We start from the raw sequence: 25,705 nt of genomic DNA, 5'->3' as shown, positions 1-25,705 counted from the left end.
CTGTAATGAAAGTTCTCAGTCATTCTTGACACAGATTCTTCAGAAAATGCTCAGGCTTTTCACAGTAGAAGCCAATTCTGACTACCTGCTTTTCTAATATTAATTTTGCAAAACATTACTACCTGGAAGGGCTCCCCTGATATCAAAAATACTCAACTTAAAGACAACATCATTAAGAAACATGTTATTTCTAGCAGGAATTAGCTTATCCTGCTAAACAGCCTAGGTTTTTTGAAGGAAAATTAAAAATCCTCACACTGACATACAACTTGTCCTAAAAATCACAGAAAGATGACACAAGAGCAACTAATTTATGTTAATGAGAATATGAGTAATATGAGTATTTTACAAGATTTCTCAAACATTTCTTGCTCTTTACTGTCCACATAACACTACCCATATCTGATCTTTCAGCTGTAAAATTAAAGAAGTCTTACTAGCTAGAAGGCTCTATTACAGTGCAACACAGAGTAAAAGCAAGATTATGTAATCACAAACATAGAAGATAATGCCCTACTGAAATGAAAATCATCCTGTAAAACAACATAAGCTTCACGGTAAACCTCAAAATGAGGGTAAAACACACTCTGGATGAAGTTTTAAACATTCCTCCAAGCTTCATATGGGATAGATGTAAAAATATTGAAAATACAGAGCTCTACACCAATGTGGTAGGAAAAAATGTAGCAATTATTTCTCATTAGACATGTATTGATTACCATGGCATCATTAAGAACACTAACTTCAGACCAGTCCCTCACAACTTTCCATAAGATCAACTTAATAAAAGTAGACAAAATAACTCTTTCCACATGGCACTTGTCATTGCAAATCTGAGTATTGAGGTTATCAGATATCAAGAAATAAGGCAAGATTAAGAACAACTTTAGAACTTAACACAGATTTTATATGGAAGTTTTATACATTATTTTAAAATTAGACATTAGTTATCCAATCACCTTTCACATGAGAAAGCTGATAAGATGACCATAATATTTTTCCTTGAAGATGATTACCAGTAGCTGTTTGAATTTATTTCTGATTATCTGTTCTAAAGCTCTTACCTTCCAAAACAGAATACTACAGTGTCGACAGAAATGTAAGGTGTCCCCGTACTGTTCCTTTATTGGGTAATATTTCTGAAGTGCAAAGTACATCAGCTTCCAGTCAATGTGACCTTTCTCTGATGGAATCAAATGCCTACAAAACTAGACATAAAATTAATATCTTCCTTTAAAATTGTTGTAGTCAATTCAGGCAAAGGACAGGGGAAGGTGGGGGGAAGGTAGTTAAACTGAAGTTTTGTAACTAAAATTCTTTGAAGTCAGTATCATGACATCATACATCTCTGCAAACCAGTGAGAGAGATCTGGCCACAAAAAAGATGGAAGGCAACGACCAAAAATAGGAGAGTGCATATTTGCCAAGTAAAACTAGGCCATACACAGCTGATCTAATTCTACTGTCTCAAAATTATTCTAATTATAGTCAAGAAGCATTTAACAAAACAGTATTTAGAGCTGTAAGCAACTGATTTTATCCTTTAAAAAAACCCAAGCCACTCAGGAATGAGATTTAAAAACATGATCACGCATTACGGATAGAGGTTTTCTGTCAAAGCATTATGGATTTAAATAAAGCTCTTCCTTTAATTTTCAAAGCATACATACATTTGTTTTTCACATTTGGTTGTTATCTTTCTGGAAGGATAGCAATAGTGATTGATGTACTTCTTGACGACCTAATCTTCATATAAAGATTAGCTGCTACACAACAGGTATTCCTCCCCAGCTTGAGAGACAGACAAGGTTTATTAAGTATGTATTACAAAAGACTTCTGTTCCACTCAGTGTGATTAATGCTAGTACATTGAGGGCTTTCTTCATTCAGAAGACAATTCCTGAATGGGGAGAGAATAGCACTGCCTTTCTGATTACAGCTACACTTCACTTTGTTTCATAACAACTCATTTTTTCCAAAAGTGCTCATCAGATATCAATTATGTTTTCATGGTTGTTTCAATGGTCCAACAAACACACAGCAGAGGACAGAAAAAAACAACCTAACATGATTCTGTGGCTTATTAAGCCAGTACACTTTTAAAGAGAAGAAGTAGAATTTGATATGGGAATATCATTAGATAATAACTTAGTAAGAAATTGAACATGAACATTCAGGAACACACTGGAAAAACTGTATAAAAGAGTACTTTATGGGGCACAAGGACAGATAATTTCTCTGAAACCCTTAAGGATCTTTTTCCCTGCATTACCCTAGTATGAGAAGTTACTCTCTAACCAGTTTTGCCACTGTTCAATAGTTTACCTCATCTACCTTCAAAATCCACTCAACTGCTTTGTTATCTTTTTAACTTCACCTTGAATTCTTTTGGGCTGCTTCTGAAGATGGATTTTCAGTTTACTTTTGTCTGTCTAGTTTTTCTACAGTTAATTCTAAAACCTTTTATCTGACAAAAAAAACCCCTATTATTTGGGTCAATGGTGCATGAGTAAACCGAGCTTCAGTTCTGTCTTCCCCACTACATTAATACTTAATCTGGTAGTCACCAAGCAACTTCAACCTATCGGATTTAAGAATAGGCACTTTGGCTTCCTCCAGTACAGAATGTACTAGGTTTCAAAAATCCTTCCTCCAGCTCTGATGAGGTACTTTCTACTTCCTTAGGTTTATTTTCACCTACTCTGATTTTTTCCCGGCATTTATTAATGTCAGAAAATGAAGACAGTTCTGGAGTCATTCCTGGATTAATTTAATGCTCTTTATGTGGAAGTGACAGTAAAGTACTGTTTCTATTTCTGCTATTAATTTCAAAGCATTTGTTCAAGTCTTAGCAAAAATTCAATTTGGCTTCTCCAGAACTTTCACGTAGCTTAAAAGTTTGAGCAACTTTTCTGCCTACCTTAGTTGGTAAATCAAGCTCTACTACAGAGGAACACTTTCAAGGTATCCTCCACAACACTGGTTAGGCAGTTTTTTAAAAAGCCCATCTTGCAACCATTGTGCAGTAATCGCGAATATTCTCTGTATTTGGGGCTTGATTCCTCCTAAATATTGCATTCAGTATGCCTGTGAGCTTAGGATAACTATGGGGCTGTTTCCCAAGGAGAAGTAATTCTCTGGATAGAGGATATGTACCATCCCGAGGAAACAGCCTTATTATTGTGAGTTATTCTATTCATACTGAATGAAGTATTTAGGAGAAATCAAGCCCCAAATGCAGAGAATATCCACAATTACTACACAGTGATACACCATCTTAAAAAGGGCAAGTTCATGCTCCATTATTAGCATATGATACCAAAAGGGCCATAGTTATACAAATAATAAAATTTATTACCTGTTTTTCTGCAAAATGGTATTGGCAGAGCTTTTTCCACAACTGTCTGTCTTCACTAAGCATGTACAAAGTTGGGGTCACTTGACCCAGAGTAATAATGTCCCAGCCATCAGAGAACCTGTACAAGATGTTATTCAGCATATGGAGAGGGAGATCGCTAAGTGTAAGTCCATTGTTGACTTGCTGGAAATAAGAGTTGAAGACTTTTAGCTACAAAAACATGGCAGTATAGAGTACAAATAAGATTATTTACTTTAGAAGCATCTTAGGTCTTAGTTTAGTTTTTTCAAATCATTGAGTAAAATCTATGGTTAATGCTTGCTTGCCTACAATTATTCTGTAACTACTGTTGAAAATTTAAATTACTCATGGTACAGAAGCAACAAACTGTAAGCTTTATAACTCATAGCTTTCCTTCTGTTAAATAAACATATCCTAAATTCATTATTTAAATTTCAAGTAATTTTTGAAATACTTCTGTTCTCTTAAAATAGTATTATGCAGTCTTGAAAACTATAATACAGTCAATTCCATCTCTAGTGTGCTAAAGCCTTAACTATAAGAAAGGCATAACCAATTATTTCTAACTTGTTGGATCACTACAGTTTCTCAATTTTTGCTAACAAACAAAACACATGTTAACCTGTCTTAAGACAATTAGAGTACAGAATAGAATACAGAACACAGGACTGAAGACCAGAGGTACAAAATGAAAGCATTTTAGAAGTCAGAGACAGAAGAGAGTGGGATAATTTCTGAAGTCTGGAGAAAGTTCCCCTCATTTATAAATGAGAAGATCTGCTGAGGTGACAGATGAGAGCACTGAGAAAGTTTTCATTAAGACTATGCACCTCTGTGACCTGTGGTGGGGTAAGCTACAGCACAGCTCCTACTAAAGCTGGAGCCCACAGTGCCAGGTGGCAGAGGCCCAGCAGGCTGGAGGCAGCATCCCAGCTGGCAGGGAGGGAGCATGGGCAGCTGCCAGCCCCAGGGAACAGAGCTGCCCTGTCACAAGGTGGTGACAGCACAGCAGCCCTGCACTTCCTTCCCAGTCATTCATCTTGCTTATGGACCAGACTGAGACCAGAGTCATCGGGTGCAAACACTGCTGGGGCTGTCCTCTGCTGAGGAATGAATATGTGAGCACTACAGATGCAAGATTTGTCATGGGCTACTTCAGCCAGTGTAAAACAGCTCCAAGGGAAGTGTCAGGCTGGAAGGAAACAAGCCCAGCAGTAACTGCACTGTCTCAGAAGTGTCTGTGCTGTGCCTGCCTGGCACATGCAAACTGCTGAGACCAAGTTTCTCATTTCTCCTTTCTATTCCAAAAGTAGATGGTTTATTCAGATAACCAGCTCACACAGAAAGGACAATTTCAAAGTTTTATAGCTGAAAGCCAGTAGATAAAACACTTGTATGACTTTACATTGAGCAGTATCTTATAGCATTTCTTCCTGGAGTAACCCAGTTAGATTTAAAAAAATTGTCTGCTTATCATCTGAAGTTTTCACTATAAAACCCAGGAACAGTGCATACCACATGCTTTGAACACTGTCACATGAGAATCCGGATGCTGAAGTCATTATCTTTTTTTTTTTACAAAAGCAACTGTGCTAATGAATAAATCTGTAAAACTGCAACTTGAGTATTTTCTCTCTTTCTTTCTGTTTTCTTGATACACCTCCAAAATGTCTTTTAGATTTTTATTTCTTCAGTTGCAGAAAATTTATTTTGGAACTAAAAATTGGGGCTTTTCCCCCATGTCTGTATGACAAACTAGACAGATTTTTTTTTTCCCAAGCAAATAAATTTAAAAAAAAATTGTATCCATACATGTCTACTACAAAGCAGAAGTACAGACATTGTAGTAGTTTCCATTAGAGAAAAGCTACTAAAACATTAGGAAGTTGATTCCAAAGAGTTATTTTCACATTTCTTCTTTATAACACAAACCAAGTAAAACTGTTTAAAATGTATTTGAAACTCGGTTCACTTACAAATCCTCATGCAATACTCAACATAACTCCCCTCCCCCAAATATTAATTAATATGATTTAATAATATACCTTGTTCATCTGAAGATTTTTTAATTGTTGCTGCCACAGAAGGATAGTTTCTAGTCGACAAATCCAAATATTGATGTTGCCTACCAACACAGATTTTCCTACTCCCCTAATCAGTATACAGAGAGTAGAACTCAGATCCTGCAGAAGATCTTTGATTAACCGTGGATTATATTGGTCTTCCATAACTGGAAAACAAAACAAAGCCAATACAGTTTTGGTTGACAGAGTTAACCAAGCAAATAGCTCAAGCCAATCAACACTTTTTTTTTAGATAAATTAATTACAAATCAATTGCTTGTGTACAAATAACTGCCCTAATTCCCACCATGACATTCATTGGTGCTGTTCCTTACATGCAAGATCAATAATAAACAATTACACAAGCAAAAATTCATGCTATGCATTTAATAAACTTAATGCTAAACAGGTAGTTATAAATCAAATTTCTTCGGTTCAAAGCAGACAGTATAACATCTCCATTTAGTGTAGATACCAGAAAAAAATAAAAATCAATATAATGTAATGGCTTTTTGTTAAAATACTTAAAACGTATGTTTTTTGAGTCTCAGTACATCATGCAAACTTAAACACAAGCATTTTATTAACCTAAAAGCTTTCACATTTTGTGAAGTGCATAATTTAACAGTAAGCAATAGTTTTCAAATAGAATCTAAATGTCAATTTCTCTAACCTCCTTCAATAGACTTAATTCAATAACTAAGAGAAAACAACTTACTGCAATCATGCGATGGGAAGTATGAAACCTGGCACTAATTAAGTATGCTATTGCTATGACTTACAATGTAAAAATGCTAATAAAACTAACAAAAACCCACAGTCGATAGCTTAGTTACAGCAATTAAATCTGAACAGTCAGATTACAAATCCTTAGGTCTTACCCTTCTGCACAATTTTGTCCAAAATGTTAAAGTAGTTCTTCTGTGCTGCACCACTCAGTGAAGTTAACTGGGATTTTGCAATTAACTGCAAAAGCTATGACAAAAAATTATAAGTCAGAAGAATGACAGAAGTAAAGGATGGTTTTAAATGCATACAGTACAATACACTCACCTACAACAGCCTGCATTGGCATTTTGTGAAAATATAATTACAGACTTTAGAAGACAAAGCAAGACGTGGAAAGCTTTAAGAATTCTCATTGGCATCCATAAACAATTTCTGGAGGATGTACATTTTCAAATTACTGTACAAATACTTATCTCTGGTGCTTATCTCTGACAAATCACATGACATACAGACTCTGAGCTGTAGTGAAGCAACAAAGAGAGTCTGTTCTGAGGGCTCAAGTACAGATGTGACCCTGGATGTTGCTATGTCCTGAAGTCCCTGACAGATATAGTAGCCAGGAACATCACTCTGAACTGATACCAGCTACCAGAATTACAGCTTCTGAGTGAAAGCATACTGGTCAAACTGAAGTGTGATGGATTTTCTACTCAAGGAGAAGAAATACTCTATTTTGCCTAAACTAAGGAAAAAAACAATTTCTGTATTTGACCTACGTGCTGGTCTCTAGTAGAATAAACCACAGTGATCTACTAATGAGCAGTGTACAAACCATGTCAATAACTTTCCCTTAACTATTATAGTAAGGATCTCCTAGCTGTCCGCACATCTCTCTCTGAAACCACTGTGAGCAAAAAAGTGACAAGAACGGTGGCAATGGTTTAGGCCAAAATAATCAAAACAGCTTAAGTTCTTGCCACACATGAATGCCAAGCTATAGCTATTAGAGGCAGCCCTTGCTCCATTCTGGCACATTTGCTTTTACATTTCAGATTAAGTTTTGTAGCTGATAAGAACCATTACCTCTTCAGCAAAAAATGGTCTCTTATGAGAGACTTTGATGCTGTGACACCATTGCAATGTTTAGAGGTGTGACACTGAGCTTTGCAATTGCACTTTATGACAATGAGTTCAGAACAAGTGTTTCCAACACACTCAAAAGGGAAAGAATGGAGCAGAAAACAGCATTCCCTACAGAGTGCTCTGGTGTAGGGTAGCATACAGTGTTGGCACAGAGGATGAAAAAGACTAAGCTTGCCAAAAATTATATTGTATCTTCATTTCTAAAACACCAATTTGACACTTCACTCAACATTCATTTTCCTTGGGAGGAAGAAAGAATACACCTGTTCTCTCCCTGGTTTAATGTTACTTCTGGCTTCTCTACACAATCTCTGACAAAACATTATGTACCATGAAAGCAAGAAATAACTGTCCTGATCTATTTAAATACAAGCAACCTAGTCTTGAAAACTGTATAAATAGATATCAGAATCTCTTTCTTGGCTTCAAAGCCTATTAGATTGATTAATAATTTAGAACACACCTAGAGGTCTCTGGCAGTCTGCCAGTTCAAGCAAGTAGGAACATTTCTCTTGATCAATTTAAAACAAAAAAAAAACAACAGTTATGTCACTCAGTCTAAAGATCAAATCAAAGAAACAAATAACCAAGCAGAGCCACCGCTAATGTTGTCTGCTAGAAATTTTAACTGTGAATGGATCATCAAAACCCACCCATATCAAATGCAACGTATCAGAATTTCACAGCTACAATGGTATCAATACATAACAGTACCAACAAATTAAAAAAAAAAACTAACTCATCCTACCTTCTCCCCCCATTGCCCATCCTAAAAGGGTCCTGGATAGATATCAATATTAACTTTTAATAATGAATGGCATATTTTTAGTTAGTTGGAGAATCACCTTGATGGTCTGGGATCAAAGAAGAGCTAGAATAGGGTTTGGTCTTTAAAAACAGTATTCCTGATTTATACCTTGCTATCAACAAACAGCCACCACCTCCGGGGAACTGATGCAAAGGCGTGATTAAAGTTTTGTATTAGTAAAACAATTCTAAATTTTAAAAATTCCAAATAAATTCTAAAACATTTAAAGGATTTTGAAAGTCTATCTACTATTTTAAATTCACCCAGATTTCTTAGAGTCTGCTAGTAGCAAAATAATGGTTTGGATTGCAAAGCCAACTTTCTGAATTTTAAAGTACTGCTTCTTTCTCAATGATCTGAGTTAGCCTGGCTGACTAAACCAGCATTTTGTATTTCTTGGTGAACAGAAGAAAAACTGGTCAATGTACTTATGCTGGACTTTACACTTGGACTTGATCAACTGTTTTGAGCAACCCAGTTTAGGCACTGCAGCATCTAAAACAAATGCAAAATTCTAGATTTGCATTCCTTTTACCTGCTTGCCGTTCAAGTGAGGTACCCAAAAGTGACACCATTAATACCTAATCACCTTTTTTAAGTGCTTTGCTTTTTCTTCTTTCTACTGTTCAAGGCTGAAAAGTCTTGGGAAGGATCAGAGCTCTTGATTTTGCTCCCGAAACAGCATTAAAAAGTAATGCTCTAAACCACAACACACATGTACCAAAAAAACCCCAAACCCTGCAAGGGGAACAAGGCAAGTACCCTAACCACTAGCCTGGAAGCAAATCCTTTTTGCTTTGTTTCCACATCTCTTGTTTTTCTGAAAGTACAATACATTGCCTCAGCTTCATGGGGATGGACAGAATGTGTTTTCTCTCCAAATAGTCCACAGCCTAGTGGCAAGGGTGTTCTCCTGGTATGTTTATTTAATTTTTATTTGTGTCTTTTCAAGTTCTGGATGCATTCCAATAAATACAATACTTGTGAACAGCCTCAACACTGAATAGAACTCTAGTCCTGATATGACTCACATTTTGAGCTTCTCTAGGAGTTGGGACAAGCACTTTACTACCTCAAGTTAGACAATAAAATAAACCTGGGGCTAGAAAGAGATCAGTATCCCCAAAAAAGGCATTTCCAAGTGGGCAGCTGGTGAGGCATTGAGGTAATTAAGGCTGGAGTCTCAAGTTTTAAGGAATGCTAACAAAGATAAATGCAGAGGTATCTTGTCCTTGATTAAAAAAAAACAAACTGCAATGAATCACAGGACAGATAAGAAGCTGCAGAAATACAGAAATAGAAAAGTATCTGCACATCAAGTATTCTTCTGGAAATTGTTATTTGAAACATATTTGAGATGCAGCAAAGCATACTTAAGATTAATAACACTTTGCTATTTTTGGTTGTATAGAAATTGTTTTACCTTTAAAGAGTTCATTACCCAGACTGATGAATAAATGAAGCTACCACCAATGTTTCCCTCTAAATAACACAGCACACTGGCCATCACCATCCTCCTCAAGCTGTAGCTTTCAGACATCCACATAATGAGCTTTCACCAAAGAAAATTTACTCAGTTTAAAGTTGCTACTGGCATTATAAATTACATATGATCAGGATATTTACACAATTACAAATCATTACCTGTTCAGTGCAAAAATATTCTTTTTGTAGACACAGGCACATCAGCAAATGCATTCTTATAATAGGTATATCAAATAAAGAGCTTACTTTGACCACGTAATTGAACCTCCTGATGTCCTGAATCGCACTTGAAAAGTCTAAGCGGTTAAAGGCTTCTCCCAAGGTGCAATAGCCATGTCTCTGAGAAGGGGAAGAAATACACTTTAAATGGAAGGAAACAAAGGAAAAATCGAGCAAAACATCCAGAAAAGCACTCTGACATGCAGTTGATGCTAATGAATAGTGTACTCCCTGGAAATATAGTGCCTCTGGACTGAAGAGTTATTTGTTCTACAAGAAATTAAATGAAACCAGATATGGTACTCGTAACTATCAGGTATGTAGGCAAGGCCTTTCAATTCATACTAAATGTGTAATCTGGCAGCACTGGTATTTGATTTCCCTGGGAATCTACTCCACTCTCTCATGGCCACAATGCTGGCACTCCTTCATGGCTATCACAGTCCCCATTTGCCATGCACAAGAGCTTGTTTATACAGCTGTGTGAGCCTACAATTACGAGAATTACCTGATTCACACCTGAGGGTGAGAACAGAGCTAGTTGCTTTTGGGATCAGAAGAACAAACAGTTATCAACATCTAGAATTTATTTTCCAGGTGCTAGAAACTTAGGCACTTGATATTTTTTACACACCAAGAGAAACAGTATTTTCTTTTGGTACTTCTCCCCATCGTAATGTGAAAATGGAATTTTCAGAGGCTGTTGAGAACAACTTAAGGTAGAAGTAGCAGTCCAAACTGACAAAGGATTATGTAAATTCAGTACATTTAGAGTCACAAAGCCCCATTGGAGCCCAGGACCAAATATATTGAGGCTAGGAAAATCTCTAACTGGTACAAGAGAGTCTTGCAGAGCAGTGTGCTACTATGGTTTTATTAGCCTAGGGAAGGAGGGGGATAGATAATTATTTAGAGCTCATTCCTAGACAGACTTCCTTGGTAAATTACAGAAAAGTCACAAATTCTAAAGTACAAAAAATTCCTTTTTCTGACCCAGTGAACCCTGCATGTACCTCAGTGGGACAGGACAGTTAAGAATTCACTGCAGAGAGGTGAAAATTATTGCCTGTTGGTTAATGACCAAATTCAAGATTGTGCTGCTTGCTCATTCAGCTGATACACCTCGGACCCAAGCACACTGCACACTTGACAATATGCACACCTTGCTTAGCTAATAGCACTGAATTAACACATACAGTCAACAAAACTTCTCTTGAAATGTAAATACCTGTGTCTGTTCTCTGGCTAAACAGTTACCATTAGGTCATGCTTCAAACATTACCAAAAGAGACATTTCCCCAAACAGATTCCTAAGAAACTACAGCTCTACCTTTCCCAGTGTACCAACATGACAAAATTATTCAGAAAACATCTCTGATTTTATTTCAGCCATGCACGTGCACTTGTTTAGGTTTTCTTTCATTTCAATGCTCTCCCATAGCATGTTTCACGTTTCTTATCAAGACTTTCCTATCTTGTCATATTGCCCTAAAAATAGTATCCAGTTTGGGAAAAAAATGTTTCCTAGTTGTGAGACTGCTATCTCAAAATCAAGAAAGATTAGAACCTGTAAGAAAAACTAGAGCCTCTAAATTATGTTTTAGATTAGCCTAAATTGTTGCTCTGAATTTTTTGATTTGTGTATTCTTATTTCTTGCCAATTTTTCAACCTTCTACTCTAAGATTTAAATTTATACAAAGAATTACTTGAAAGATTAGTGTTTAATTCAAACCACCCCTAGTTTGGATTTTTTAATACAAAAAACAATTAAACCTGAAAGATCAATGGTCACATATTAGAAGGTAACCAAAATATTTTGCCTGCTCTCTGAATAGACAAGGAACAAAAGCAAATACTCACACATCATTAGTTCACCAACTTCTGCACAAGTAGGGGAAAAAAATAATCCGTATATATATGGGTTATGAAGACACCAGTGCATGATTTTAGGCTTTTTGTATTTTGGCCTCAATGTACTTTGAAACCTCAGCTTAACCTTACCATTCAAAGCACCACAATTGGTGAAAGTCTGCTGTCCCCCTGCTCCTTCTCACCCTGAGACGGCACAAATGGAAAAAGCATGCCTGAGACTTTTGCAAACCAATTCAAGTGACTTCATCTAGAAGATACAGCAGAAAAAGAGCTGTGAATCTGGTGAAAGGCTTTAAAGTACCCTTCAGATGTAGATGGGCAGTCTCTGGGTCACTGATCTACAAGGTCTGCAAAGTCCTGCAGTATGTCCTTTTATGTAAGCTCTCAATAGCATGCCCTTCCCAAATGAAAAGATCTGTATTGTCTCTCTCAGTTCTAAAATGCAAAGCTATTTTTGCCTGCATGACTATAGTCATCAGCCTCACCTCCTTCCCTCTCTTCTGGCTGGCATTACCATGTGGATGTAAAACCTTCTCATTGGTGTTCAAGTTCCACACATGCCAGCCAGCCATGGCAATCAGCACAGGAATGAAACTCACACTTCAATACAGTTTAATCTCTACATACAATGGATGTATTTCAACTCGACTTTCCAAGAGGTCACTCCAAGAGCATTCATATTCCCTTTACAGTTACATGATACAGTTTATATCCCAAACTGAAAGCATGTGGACTTGGTTGAAAATAAAGATCCTTTTTGTAAAATTTGAAACTGATGTACTACTTCCATTCAAATTTACACCAAGATCCCAAAATATCAGGTGGCTGCCTGCAAGCAACTTCTTTGGAGATATTTCTCTGGTTTTGCAAATACTTTCAATTTTAGTTCAAAGAGACAGTAGAAAGCTAGATGGGCTTGGATAAGTAGTGGAGAACTGTATGTCTATCTCTGCAAGTTCCCACATCTCTGCCACAAAATCCTGCCTAGAAGTCACTTTGCCAGCTGCCTTTGCCTTACCATGTGCAGGTGTCCAGTGTTGCCAATGAAGTGAGTTAAGTATAACTCCTAAGACCACATGGCAAAAGTACTTTTTTTCAATATACTGGCTGTATGTTGAAAATTAAGATTAATTAAGAACCACAAAGATTGTAGGAATTGACCCACACCACACAGACTTACTTCCTTGGTGCTTTCTTTATGAACATAAATCCACTTTTCACGATAAAAACCTAAAATAAAATCAAAATAGAAGTTTTTTATGCTTCCACATTAGTTAATGCCTTCCAGAAAGAAACTCAACTAAACATAAAATTTCCAATAAAATTCTTCATAAGATAGCAGAACAGTTTTAATGAAGGAAGTTTATAAAGGCTGGAAAAGATAACTAAAAAGTTTCACAAGTTCATGAAAATAATAGAAAAGTTATATAAATATTTTTTTAAAACCACAAGAGTTGGCACACAATTGGCAGATGAATGACAACTTTTGTCAGCTGTGACCAATCACTGACATAAGGGGTCCTACATAATTCCTGACTTTTTTTTTTTTTTAATACAACAGGCTCCTTAGCATTTGAAAATATAGCAGATACAGACAACACTTTTGTTCCTGATCACTCTAATCCATTTTCTTCTGTACAGGTGCCTGTTCTACATTTACTTGGTTCAACTAACTGCAGAGGACTGCAGAGAAGTCAAGGATACAAAACTAATAAAGGCAACCAAGCTGACCTTCAGCTTTTACAAGTCTCGCGTGTTGTCAAATGAGACATACAGCCCCTTGAATCTTCTGAAATACCTGAAACTCATACAATCCTGGAGAAGCTGTCAGCTTTCTGCAACACCATCTCTCAAACAATTTTGGGGATATACTACAAATAACAGATCATTTCAAGATCAAAGCATCAGAAATGCCAAGTAATTACTAACCAACATTTTTTACCAACTCTACGAAACTCTCTGCTTCAATAAGTTACTTGCTGTCATACACATTTGCAGTCCAAAGTACAAGTCATCTTCTACAAACGAGAACTCATAAAATGGCTTTCACAGTTTAATTTTTTAAAAGGGACTTCTTTCCAAGAAATTCAACACTGGTAAAATCTTTAGCAAGAGATATGATTATTATGACAAAATATATTTATTTATGAACTGATTCTGGAGTTGTAGGACTAATTAGAACTTGAATTAAGCAAAAATAGACCATCTGCTTTGGAAAGGAGAAGCTCCCATAAGCATCCAGAAGAATTTAATCTGAAACTAGTCCACAAAACATAACAGTGGTTAGTATCAGAAGACACCTAATAATCAGGGATTACTATTCTGAAATTAATTACCTTTAGGTCTTCGAAAAAAAAAAATCCAACACAAGAAATGATTGATAACACAGTTTCGATTAAAACACATCACTTTTGACACCAGACTTTGTTGCCAGTACAGAAAAAGACATAATTTGGAAGGCTACTCTATAGGTGACTATAACATGGCTATTATAATATTTCTCTGAACCTACATGATTCTTCTAAAATAAATGAAAAAGCCCATCCTTACATTGTGAATCTGTGTTATTCCTAAAATGATCTTTTTTCCTTTTCTTGGCTGCAAACTCACAGTCTTCAGTATTGTACACTTCTTCATTCTCATCATCCCCATTTATGATACTGAAATAAAAACATCTAATTAGAATAGCAGTAATTAAATATTTAAGATGCATACATCTCACAATTCTTTGCATTGAAGTCTACTAGCTGAAAAACAGAGAAATCATATTCTTAAGTAAGATCCTCTACCTCATTTTCTCTAGCAACATGTATCTGGAGAGAAGCTGTCTTCTTTTCTTCCCAAAGGGGTTGAATTTTGTGCCAAAGTGATTAAATACACAAAAGTATCTTCCCAAGAGGTATCTTGTAAGTCATTACTGACATTCAGGAAGGAATGCTAAGGAGACAGTACTAGCTGGACAACTGTAAAACTCTGCAAAGTTCTGGTGTACAAAAACCCATTATTTGAAGTGGACCAAGCCTTGACTGCACACAAGTAAAAAGTCTGGGAAGAATTATTGCACATTCTTGCATAGACAGAATGCCAATAAAGAACAACACCTCTCTTACTACTGTCACCTTTGGGGCAAAATAAGTCTTTCTTTTAAGAAACTCTTGATTCACAACTCTGCACATACCACAGGTGTCATGGCACTGTCTTACCAATGATTTGTGCAGCATCAAGAGCCAAGAGGTGTGTTTCTGCCAGCGAGACTCAACTCCACCTATGTCACTTCTGACAGTTAACTGTAACCCAACACTGAGGACTACACCAAGTAGTCTATTGAACAAATAGTGTGAATACAAAAAAATACACATACAAATAATTGAAAATCTTTTTTAATGAGCTAACCTTTCTAAAAAGTATATGCATTTAAAAACTGTCTGTGCTAAAGGAAATCTACACAGCTTCATAAAATTTTCTTTCCATTTTTGCAGATAACTGTAAGGACCAGCAACAAAGATAAGAATGGGTGTTCTCTTTTCTAACACTGAGAAGGAAGATACCTCATATGAAGGCTACTGTCTTGAACAGATAAGAATAATGAAGGATACATGGTAATGAAGTTTAACTGGGGGACTCTTATTTCAACATTACTGCTCTTTGGCAACAAAGTCGTATATGGAACTCCTCACATTCATTACTATTTTTAATCTAAATTTATCATCACTACCAGTTCAAACTTCAGATGAAAACAACTGAACACTAAACTGAAGGAAGGAAATTTTTTTTCAAAAATAACCTGTATCTGGGCATTAAGTGACAAAAATCAAATTAATTTAGTCTATTGCTACTAGCTTACAGAGTTAAAATTTTCAGGTTTGAGCCATCTGTTAAAAAACACTGTAAAAATATTTTTGGCTTTTGAATTGTTCTAATCAGTACATGCTAGCTCAGCTTAAAGATACACAAGTCAAGAAGATTTAGAAAAAGAATGTTGGTTTCATCTTAGCTTTTTTTTTTTTCCCCCAGGATTTAAACCTAACATACCTCTGCACTCAGACAGTGCTCAATCCAAGGTGATGGCCTTAGTCCAGTCCTTAATATTTTTTAAAGCAGAGGATAAAGACTCAACACCTTAAATATTCTATGCAACAGTGCCAAATATCACATCTGGTCAAACAGCAAAAGAGTTCAGAGGGAAGAAACCAGCAAGAGACAAAAGCAAAGCAACAGACAAAAGCAAAACATCAACACAAGTTATTTGATTATGCAACATTCCAATCCATCAGTTTGGATTGGTTTTTTTCCCCCCAAAGCTATCATATAGGAAACATCTAAACTCACTATAATTAATTTAATTATGATTTAACACATTGGCTGCATCACCATATCATGTGAGAAACTATGTCAGAATCTGAAGAGCTGCTACAGAACCAGAAATCAAGCCCAAAGCTCCTAGAGATTTATCATCCTAACAACAGATACAGTACTAGAGAGATAGGTCCTGATACTCTGCAACATAATCCAAGCAGCACAGAAACTCTCTCATTCCCCTTAATCCAGGGCAAGCAATTAGGAGAGGATGGGAAGCCACATTCCCGAAGGGCTGCTTAGAAGATGAAGGTTAATATGTAAAGATTCCTTCTTTTGTTCCTGGAACGAAGTGTCTCTAGAAAGTAATTCAGACCAGTAACATACCTGAAGTGATTTGAATCCCACTCCTGACACCCCGTAAAATACACTTCCTCAAATATCATATAAATAACTAAGGCAGGTTAAGGAGTCAATAATCATTAGGAATTGTGAAGATGAGAACTTATTTCAAACGCCTTTGTCTAGCATTCAAATTTGCCTGTGACATTCCTGGAATTCCTTAAGTCTCTTTAGAGAAAAGACAAATTGGACTGGTACCTCCGAGGATCTTCTGATATGAGGCTTTATTTCCTCATGTTCTGTCCCACTTTGCACAGAGTCTTTCCCTACTCATCTGTAAACAACACCATTCTTCTTGACAAAGCTTTAGCCTGAAAGCAGTGAAAGAAAGCAAGGGTCTCACAGACATCAGAAGAATGGGACAGAAACAGTTACACAATGATTGCTAGCAATCCTTCCAGAAATCTGCAGAGCTTCTTGACAAGTAATAAAGCTGCTCTACTGTTCCAAAAGCAACCTCTGCCCCCTCAAACTAAGATACAAGAAACCAAATCAAGTGCTACACGTGCCATATGGTGTAACAGAAGCCTTAATTTAATGTTTTTATCATAATACTGCACGTGATATTTGAGTGCACCTGGCAGGATTTAAATACATACATAATACTGCCAATTTACAGCTATTCTTACTCTCTTGTCTTGATGACGCACTTCATAAAAAATTATTCTAAAGCTTTTAAAAGCAAAGTACCTGGTGTCCTTAGAAATATAATGTCTTAGATAAAGCATGTAACAATTTCAGTTTTTCCAAAAAAAGTAATTTCATAGCGGTATTTAAACAACCTCTTGGGTACGACACTTAAAATGATGGAAAATGTGACAGGACTATCTGAGCTCAAACTATTTTTCCTCAACCCCCTTGCTTCTTTTCACATGGCCCTCAAGTCATGCAATTATATACAGAGACACAGTATTTTAGAAGTGACTCTCATAGCTTGACTGTGGAAAATCCTGAGTTAAATGCATGCACCAAATGATTTTGTCATTTGACAAATATATTGTAATGTTATCTATTAATGGATTCAAATCAAAGGACTTCTATCTAGTGCCAAAATCACTCTTGTGAACACTGTATCTTGCAGAATTAGACAAGAGACACTGCAGATTGAAATGACTACCCTGCCAACCCAAATAGTTCATATGAACCTAACACACAAAGAAGTATCACCACCATGAAAATCTTATTTGTCTAATTCTCTTTCTTTTACCTCAAAAGGAACACAGAAGACAGTTAAACTCTTAACCTGCAGGCTATTGAAATGTACTTGCGTACAATTCTGTAAAGCAGTTCGAACCTCACCAAGCTTCTCTCCACTACCAAACTTCAAGGACACAGTGCCATAGCACTGCAAGTGTCAATCTTTGCTTGAATTTATAGGCAGTCATGGCCAGCATTCACACCACAGAGCTTGAATGCACACAGCCCAAGCCACATTTCCACAAATGGAACACAAGACACTTTTATGCAAATTACTAAGAACCACAGAAGTGACAGTCTCATTTTTTTTTCTTAGTTTCCATAAAAAGATCTAAAGTGCAACTATTCAAGCATTATGCCAAATAATTAAAACTGTTCCTACACAAGTGATTATATTTGTTCAAGCATGGTTACCATTAGGTCCACCAATTTTACTAATCCAGCAGCTGGATTCACCAAGGCATTGGATGACTAATCAAGCAAAGTTAGAAGCTCTATTTTAATAAGAACACATTCTTCAATTTAAGCAACTTATGTGTCTTAAAGGTTTATTTCTGAATTTGTTTGTGATTGGATCGTTGCAATTTTGGAAGAGAAAGTATTTGCAGTGGGTAAAGGACAAAGTTTGGCAAACAACTTCATCTATACTTTCTCTCACAGAAGAGAACAGAAGCAAAACTAGAAAGGGTTTCATTCAACTACATAGTTTGAATTTATTTCTTTATAAAGGAAAACTACTATAACTATTACCTTAACTACAATACCAAAGGACTAACTTCAGAAGAGATTCCTACAGAATATTTTAGTAAAATAAAAATATTCCCTATAAAGGATGTAAATTAATAAAACCCTGCTAGAACTGCCAGACTGGCATACACCACCATCTCTATTCACAGAGCAACTTAAAGAGAAACAAATAGGTATTTTTGTACTGTTTAATAAATGTTTCTTCTACAAGGAAGCACTTTATCAAGTCTCATTCTTTTTTTAGTGCTACATCATGTTAACAAATCTCCTAAACTGAGTTACCTTCAATATACACCATAATTATTTCCACATAGCAAAAGATGGTACAGAAAACCAGCCAGGAACACACCTTCACTGCTGTTCCACAGTGTGAGGCCCTGTCCATGACAGAGAAGAACCCCAAGCCTGGTTATATGCTGGATGCAGACTGGATAGGAAGCAGTTTTGCAGGAAAGGAGCCAGGAGTCTTGAGTAGAAGTAGCTGAAAACAGGTCAGCAGTGTGCCCTTGTGTTGTGCTAAGCCAACTGCACCCTGGCTTGAGCTATCAGAAGTGTATCCTGCAGACTGAAAGAAGCAAACACCCATCTTAACTTGGCATATGTACTCATCTGGAGCACTGCATTTAATTTGGGGCTCCCCAATAGAGTGAAACACTGTCACACTGGAACTCCAGTGGGGAGTCACCAAGGTACAGGAGCACATGGTGCACAAGGGCAAGAGAACTGATCTTGCTCAGTGTTAAGAGCTGGTGGTGGAGGGAAATCTGATTGCTGTCAGTTTCTAATATGAGGCTATAAATAAGATGGAGTGAGACTGTAAGGTTGGAGGAGGTGGGCAGTAGTAAGTCAAGCGGTAATGGACGCAACCTGTGATAAGAGAAATTCTTACTAGACTGAGGAGGGCAGGGAGGAATGACACAACATAGGCCAGCACAACAACAACAAAAATAACACTGACAGTAAGAGAACTTAGAACAGGAACCCAGAGAAGAACTTCCATTCCTGGAAAAGCACAAAGCTGAACTGGGCAAGGCCCTGCAGAACTCAACCTCAGCTGGCCTTGCTCTGAGTATGTGTTTCAACCAGATAATGCCCAGAGGTCATTTCCACCCTAAATTGTTCTATAACATTGTGCAAATAGTCATTAATTGCAGTTCAGTGGCAGAACTTAACCAGCATATAAAAAGTTCGAGTTACAATCATAGATCCAAAGTTAAAAGTGTAGTGAAATTACTCCAAAGTAGTGCTACTATGCCAAGATGTACCAACTTGAATTCTCTAGTCTGAATTTGAACAACATACATTTTTAATTGAATAGGCAGAAGAAAAATTAAGAATCAAAAATGAAAGCCACAGTTTTTGGCTCCAGAAGAGTTCAATTCTAGGGTCTTCCAAGACTGAGGAGAAAAAAAAAAAAAAAGGAAAAATTCAATCCAATATTTTTACTCAAAGAAGCAACAAAACCACCTTGCTCTCTAGGGAAACAATACAAATATACATTTATAGGCACAGTTACAAGCAGAAGGCATATTGGTATTCACAAGTACGGATAATTCCTTTCATAATTATCAAACAGTATTAATTAAGCAACCTACATAATACTTGTTTTTGTAGTAATTTTCACAGCTGCTAAATACTTATTAGATTTCCTTTAATTTGCCAAGTATATTATTAAAGATATGAAAGAGAGAAGATTTTTTTCAAAGGTTTTTTTTTTTTTAAGGCAACTTTTATGTTGGAGGCTTACTGAACATTCTTCCAGAAAAAGTTTTGTATCCACAGTGGCCAGACTGTGAATAAAGAAGTCCAAATGAGATTAGTGACAGATGAAGACAAAACAAAAAAAGGCATGAAGAATACAGTACATTAAGCTTAATAATAATGCTTTACTACTTGGTAACTCCCATGAGGATTGTTTCACAAATTTAGAAAACACAGGTGTGTAACTACAGCAAGTCCTAGCTTCCCAGTAAATTCCCCTCTCTAAATCACATGAGTTATCATTTACTGGACTAACAACAAAACACTGAATGTTCCCTTTCCTCATTATGAGCACATTATGCTGGAATTCATGACCAAGAATGCTATCCCTGAGAATTACTTCTTTGTGAAGAAATTTGTTTTGACAAAGTGATTTATATAGCACCAGTCTGTGGGCATTTGGCACAAGTATTACTTACTTTATTTATCTACTCTCATTTTCACCTGTCCTACAGGAGCAAATACAGTCATATAATGTGTTAGAGAATGAGCATTAAGCTACCACTGATTGTGTATTTGGAGCAAAGGCATTTTATGGCTGTCACAAGCTAATCCAATACCCACTCAGCAGAAAGCCTTCATTCACTTCCAGGTAACTGCTCACTATGACTGTTGCACAGGCATATTGTTTTTTTACAATTTACAAGCATCACTTTTACTTTTAAATAGTACTCGACAGGCATTGGGGGGGCAGGGTTGGTTTTTTGTTTGTTTTTCTTTGGGTTTTTTTAAGTATTTATTGCTTTATTATTTTGAAAGACATACAGCCTAAGAAGGGATCTGGCTGCCCCAAATAAGTAACTCAAAGCAGTGACAAAAGATAGACAATCTCCATAGGGGTCTCCTGCCTGCTAATTAACAAAACACATGTCTGTATACAGATGACATCAGCTACCACAAACAGTTGCGATCTGAATGGAAATTAAGTCAATTTTGCCTTCCCACCTGCTACTAATTCATGCAGAATCACTTTTTTTTTTTTAAACTTACACAGTGTGGCTGATATCATTCAGCTGATTATTCCCATCCTCAAGCGCAGGACTAAAGGGTTCACATCTTTTCCATCCATCTTCTGTTTTAACCCATCTCCATCCAGGGGATCTCCAGTCTTGGCCCAAAAATGGCATGGTTTCTCTATAAGCAGCAAGAGGAGATTCTTTGTCTATTATATATTTTAAAAAGTTTCAAAACTTCCTGTCACTATTTCAGTTTTCTCTTTAGCCTTTAAAAAAAAAAAAACAAAAACCACCTTGAGAAAAGTTCTCTGTAGAGCATCCTTTTAAGAAACTGATTCAGTGGTTTAAGTAGATTTTTTTATTCTCTAACCACATTCCTCTTGTCTTTCAGCATTTATTAGATCAAGGTAGATTTCCTCATTCTTTGGAGAGCAAGGAAAAGAATCCTGGTAGTACAACAACAGAATGATACCAAAAAAAGCAAAACTATATCAATTATATAATGTATAATATGCTTTGCCATGATCAAACAGATTACTGATTTTTATATGTGACTAATAAATGGTTTTAAAGAGACTGACAGCTCCCAAAATCAATGTTGCTCCTTTTGCTTTTTCTAATCCTTACAAATACTGAGTTTATGGTACAATGTGTATCGATGTTTCAGTAAAGAAATTTTAACATTCCCAAAAATCTTTTTAGGTTGTTGTTGAGGACACTTCCCATGCCAGCCTAAGCAGACATCAGGACAAAAGGAGACTGCAACAAAGTCCATTGTGACACATCTTCAGAAATTGCTACAAATAGAAGCAAGTCATCACAGGTATATTGCTCACTGTTCTGCTACCATTTTTCAAAAGTGAGATTCACTTCTGACATATTAAGAGTTTGAACAAGGCTGTTATCTACACTTAGAAGACTATAACTTTGCCAGCTTTTGCTCTCTTCTTCCCATTCATCATGCAAACATAATGCTTCTTAGTTTAACAAGGGATTTCTCATGCAAGCTATAGAGGGAAGATAGCATTATGATATTGGAAACACATGTTAATATATAACTGCAACAGCTGTGGTCCTAACAAATACACATTTTCTAATTTTTTTTCAACTTAAAAAAATATTAGGCCCCATCAGTAAGCATCACTATGAATTTATTTAAACATTTGCACTCTTGACCAGCATTTGCCCAACATATTTGTTAGAACACTATAAAGAACTAGAAGAAATAAAGGTTGAGTGAGCCAGATGGGTTTTTATTTAAAAATCTGCACTGCATGCAAAATGAAGTGCATTTCTTAGGCCTCTGGATTGACTAAACTCCCCTTCCTACTAATAACTCAGCTTTCCTTTGCTCCTAACAAGAGCCCTTTCCAAAATTTACAACATCCGTTCCCACAGTCACGACTAATTTTATTCATGCCTATCCACTTTTCCAATCCTTTTACTGCTTCCTAGAAATAATTTGAACCAAAACACGTTGTTTACTACTCCACTCATACTGGTGTCTTTATCACAGAATGGTTTGGGTTTGAAGGGACCTTAAAGATCACCCAGTTCCAATCTGGGTGACACCTTCCACTAAACCAGGTTGCTCAGAGTCCCATCCAACCTGGCCTTGAACACAAAAAAGGATGGGATACCCACCACTCCTCTGGGCAACCTATGCCAGCACCTCATCACTCTCACAGTAAAGGACTTTTTACTAAGACTTAACCTAAATCTACTTTCTTTCCGTTTGATGACATTTTGCCTTGTTCTGTCACTACGTGCCCTTGTAAAAAGTCCTTCTCCAGCTCTCTTGTAGCCCTCCTTTAAAGTACTGGAAGACTGCTCTACTGGTCTCCCCAAAGCCTTCTCTTCACCTGGCTTAACAATCCCAATTCTCTCAGCCTGTGTTCACAAGACAGGTGCTTCAGCCCTCCTCTGGACTCTCTCCAACACGTTTACAGCCTTCCTATGGTGGGGATCCTAGAGCTGGATGCAACACTGCAGGTGGTATATGAGGAGAGTTGAGGGGCAGAATTACCTCCCTTGACTCACTGGCCCCCCACACTTCCTTAGGTACAGCCCAGAACACCTTTGGCTTTCTGGGCTGCAACAGCACACTGCTGACTCATGTTGCACTCCTCGTCAACCAATAGCCTTGAGTCCTTCTCAAAGCTGTCTTCAATCCATTCTCCACCCATCCTGTACTCGTGCATGGGACTGCCATGACCCAGCTGCAGGACCTAGCACTTGGCCTTGTTGAATTCAATGAGATTTGCACACACTATTTCTGTCCTGTCAAGGTCCCTCTGGATGGTATTTTTTCTCTCTAGCTTGTTGACTGCACCACAATTTGGCACCATCCAAAAACTTGCAAAGGGGGTACTCAATCCCACTGTCCATATCCCCAAGAAAGATGTTAAACAGGTCTAGTCCCAATCCTGACCCCTCATGAATGTCACTTATCTCCACTTAGACACAGAGCTGCTGACTGCAACTCTTTGAAGATGACCATCCAGCCAGTTCCTTACCTACTCAGCTGTCCATCTGTCAAATCCATATCTCTCCAGCTGAGAGACAGGAAATTTGTGTGGGACAAATGCTTTTCATAAATTCAGGCAAATTACATCAGTCACAGTGTGACCCTGTATGACCTCCTCCACCAACCTTGAGATCCCACCATAGAAAGCCACCAGATTTGTGAGGTGGGATTTGCCCCTAGTGAAACCATGGTGGATCCCATCCTCACACAGCTTATGAGATCCCAACGCCCCATTTGTCCAGGCAGGCTCCACACCCCTCCAGACCCCTCAGTGCTGCCCATAATGCCTCGCCCCAGCCTCTTCCCCAGACGCATTTGTCCACCCTGACTTTTAACACCTTGTCCCACACTCCTTCATCTCCACATGCCCTTAAGAGCCAACCCCAAACCCCTCAAGCCACCGCTGCCCACGCTTAACCCCAATCCCCCGTGCCGACGAGGGCTCACACACACGGCCCCAAAGGTGTTCCCCCGGCCCCGCTGCCGCCCGGGCCGCGCTCACCTCACGGTGCCTCTCCCGCCGCCCCCGCCGCTCCCCGCCCGGCGCTCGGCCCGGGCCCGGGGCTGTTGCCGGAAGTACCATGGGCCGCGCTGGCCACGCCCCCAGCGCGCTGATTGGTCGCCGCCCGCCGCGCTTGTTGCTACCCGGCAGCGCGCGCTGCCATTGGCGCGGCGGGGCGGGGCCGTCTCCGCCCGGCGATGGGCCGGCCGAGTCACGTGACAGGCGCCCGCGGGGCGCACGTGCCAATGTTTTGGTCGGCGGGGGCGGGGCGTGTGGCGCGCGCGGGACGTGGAGGGCGTGACCCCTTGGGGACCCCCCCGGTGTGACCCCCCCGGTGTGACCCCCCGTAACCCCTGGGGAACCCTCCCGGTGTGACCCCTCCCGGTGTGACCCCCTGTAACCCCTGGGGAACCCCCCCGGTGTGACCCCTCCCGGTGTGACCCCCTGTAACCCCTGGGGAACCCCCCCGGTGTGACCCCTCCCGGTGTGACCCCCTGTAACCCCTGGGGAACCCCCCCGGTGTGACCCCTCCCGGTGTGACCCCCTGAAGCCCCTGGGGACCCCCTCCCTGTGTGACCCCCCCCCGGTGTGAGCAGTGTGACCCACCCGGTGTGCCCCTCTCTTCTATGACCAGTGTGACCCATTATCCTGGCACAAATACAGCCACAGACAGAGTCTGTAGGCCACTCTTTTCTGCCATTGCCTGTTTGAAAAGTTTCCCAGCCCCACACTGGAAAATTATGTGAGTCAATATTACAAGTTCTACACCACTTCTTTGCCTGGAACATGTCAATCTCCTTGTCCAACCCATGAAAAGATTTTGTTTTTTTTTTTTCTCTATTTGGTATCTGGATCTACAAAATTCCTTCATAATGTGGCAGAAATCTTTTTGTCTCTAGGATCCTTCTATATTTTCAGTCTCTGAGGTATCCTGTGGTGCTTGACATACAATGAGTACTGAGTTACCTCATGGCTCTGGTGGGGTTGTTCCTTCAGGGCAAGCTGGGTTTTACTGAGGAGTAAGCAGCATTAGAACCTGAAAGACAGTAAGCAGGAGATTACTTCTTGAAAAAGTTCAGCATTTTGGGAAGGACTCGCATTGGAGCAGCTTGTGGAAGACTGTCCAGTGAGGGGAATTCCATGCTGGAGCAGGGCAGCAGCATGAGAAGGAAGGAGTGCCACAGACAAAGCATTATGAATGGACCCCAACCCCAGTTTCCCATCTCCCTGTGAAACTTGAGGAGAGGAGATGATAGAAAAGTCAAGAACAGAGCGGAGTGTTGAGTCTGGGAAAAAAAGAAGGAGTTGACAAAAAGGTGTTTTTATATTTGTTTCTCACAGTGCTATTTTTAAAAATACCCAATTTTTAATTCACAGCAAATTAAATTAATCTTCCCCAATTTGATTCTGGCTTACATAGATAACTTACATAGTGCTTGGTAGATAATCTCTCTGTCATTGTCTGAAACCATGAGCTTTTTCATTTTTCTCTTTCCCCTGCTACAGAGGGGAGTGAGAGAGAAGAGGGGTGGGCACCACACTTCCTAATATCATAGAATTGCTTGGATTGGAAAGGATCTTTGAAGGTCATTTATGTCCAATCCCCCTGCCATGGGGA

The 25,705-nt window shown here is 38.4% G+C and overlaps 1 protein-coding gene across 8 annotated transcripts in view; it reads right to left on the bottom strand.

The window, feature by feature from the left end:
• FBXO25 (F-box protein 25) overlaps positions 1–24,181 on the bottom strand; it is a 31,075-nt gene extending 6,894 nt beyond the window's left edge. For 3 of the 8 annotated variants that reach the window (XM_058835889.1, XM_058835890.1, XM_058835891.1), the window contains exons 1-9: positions 24,088–24,175; positions 21,093–21,236; positions 14,250–14,359; positions 12,880–12,929; positions 9,767–9,946; positions 6,324–6,417; positions 5,425–5,609; positions 3,359–3,541; positions 1,065–1,208 (exon numbers count right to left, since the gene is read on the bottom strand). In XM_058835889.1, coding sequence (XP_058691872.1) covers positions 1,065–1,208; positions 3,359–3,541; positions 5,425–5,609; positions 6,324–6,417; positions 9,767–9,946; positions 12,880–12,929; positions 14,250–14,359; positions 21,093–21,229 — 1,083 coding nt within the window. In that variant the 5' untranslated portion in view covers positions 21,230–21,236; positions 24,088–24,175. Of the gene's footprint in view, positions 1–1,064; positions 1,209–3,358; positions 3,542–5,424; positions 5,610–6,323; positions 6,418–9,766; positions 9,947–12,879; positions 12,930–14,249; positions 14,360–21,092; positions 21,237–24,087 lie in introns of those variants that run through there. The other 5 variants (XM_058835892.1, XM_058835893.1, XM_058835895.1 and 2 more) reach the window with 4 other exon arrangements.
• Between the last annotated feature and the right edge of the window lie 1,524 nt (positions 24,182–25,705).

The sequence above is a fragment of the Poecile atricapillus genome, chromosome 3, assembly GCF_030490865.1.
Source record: "Poecile atricapillus isolate bPoeAtr1 chromosome 3, bPoeAtr1.hap1, whole genome shotgun sequence".
NCBI lineage: Eukaryota > Metazoa > Chordata > Aves > Passeriformes > Paridae > Poecile > Poecile atricapillus.
The sequence above is the reverse complement of the archived record's forward strand: the minus strand, read 5'-3'. Positions and strand labels throughout refer to the sequence as shown.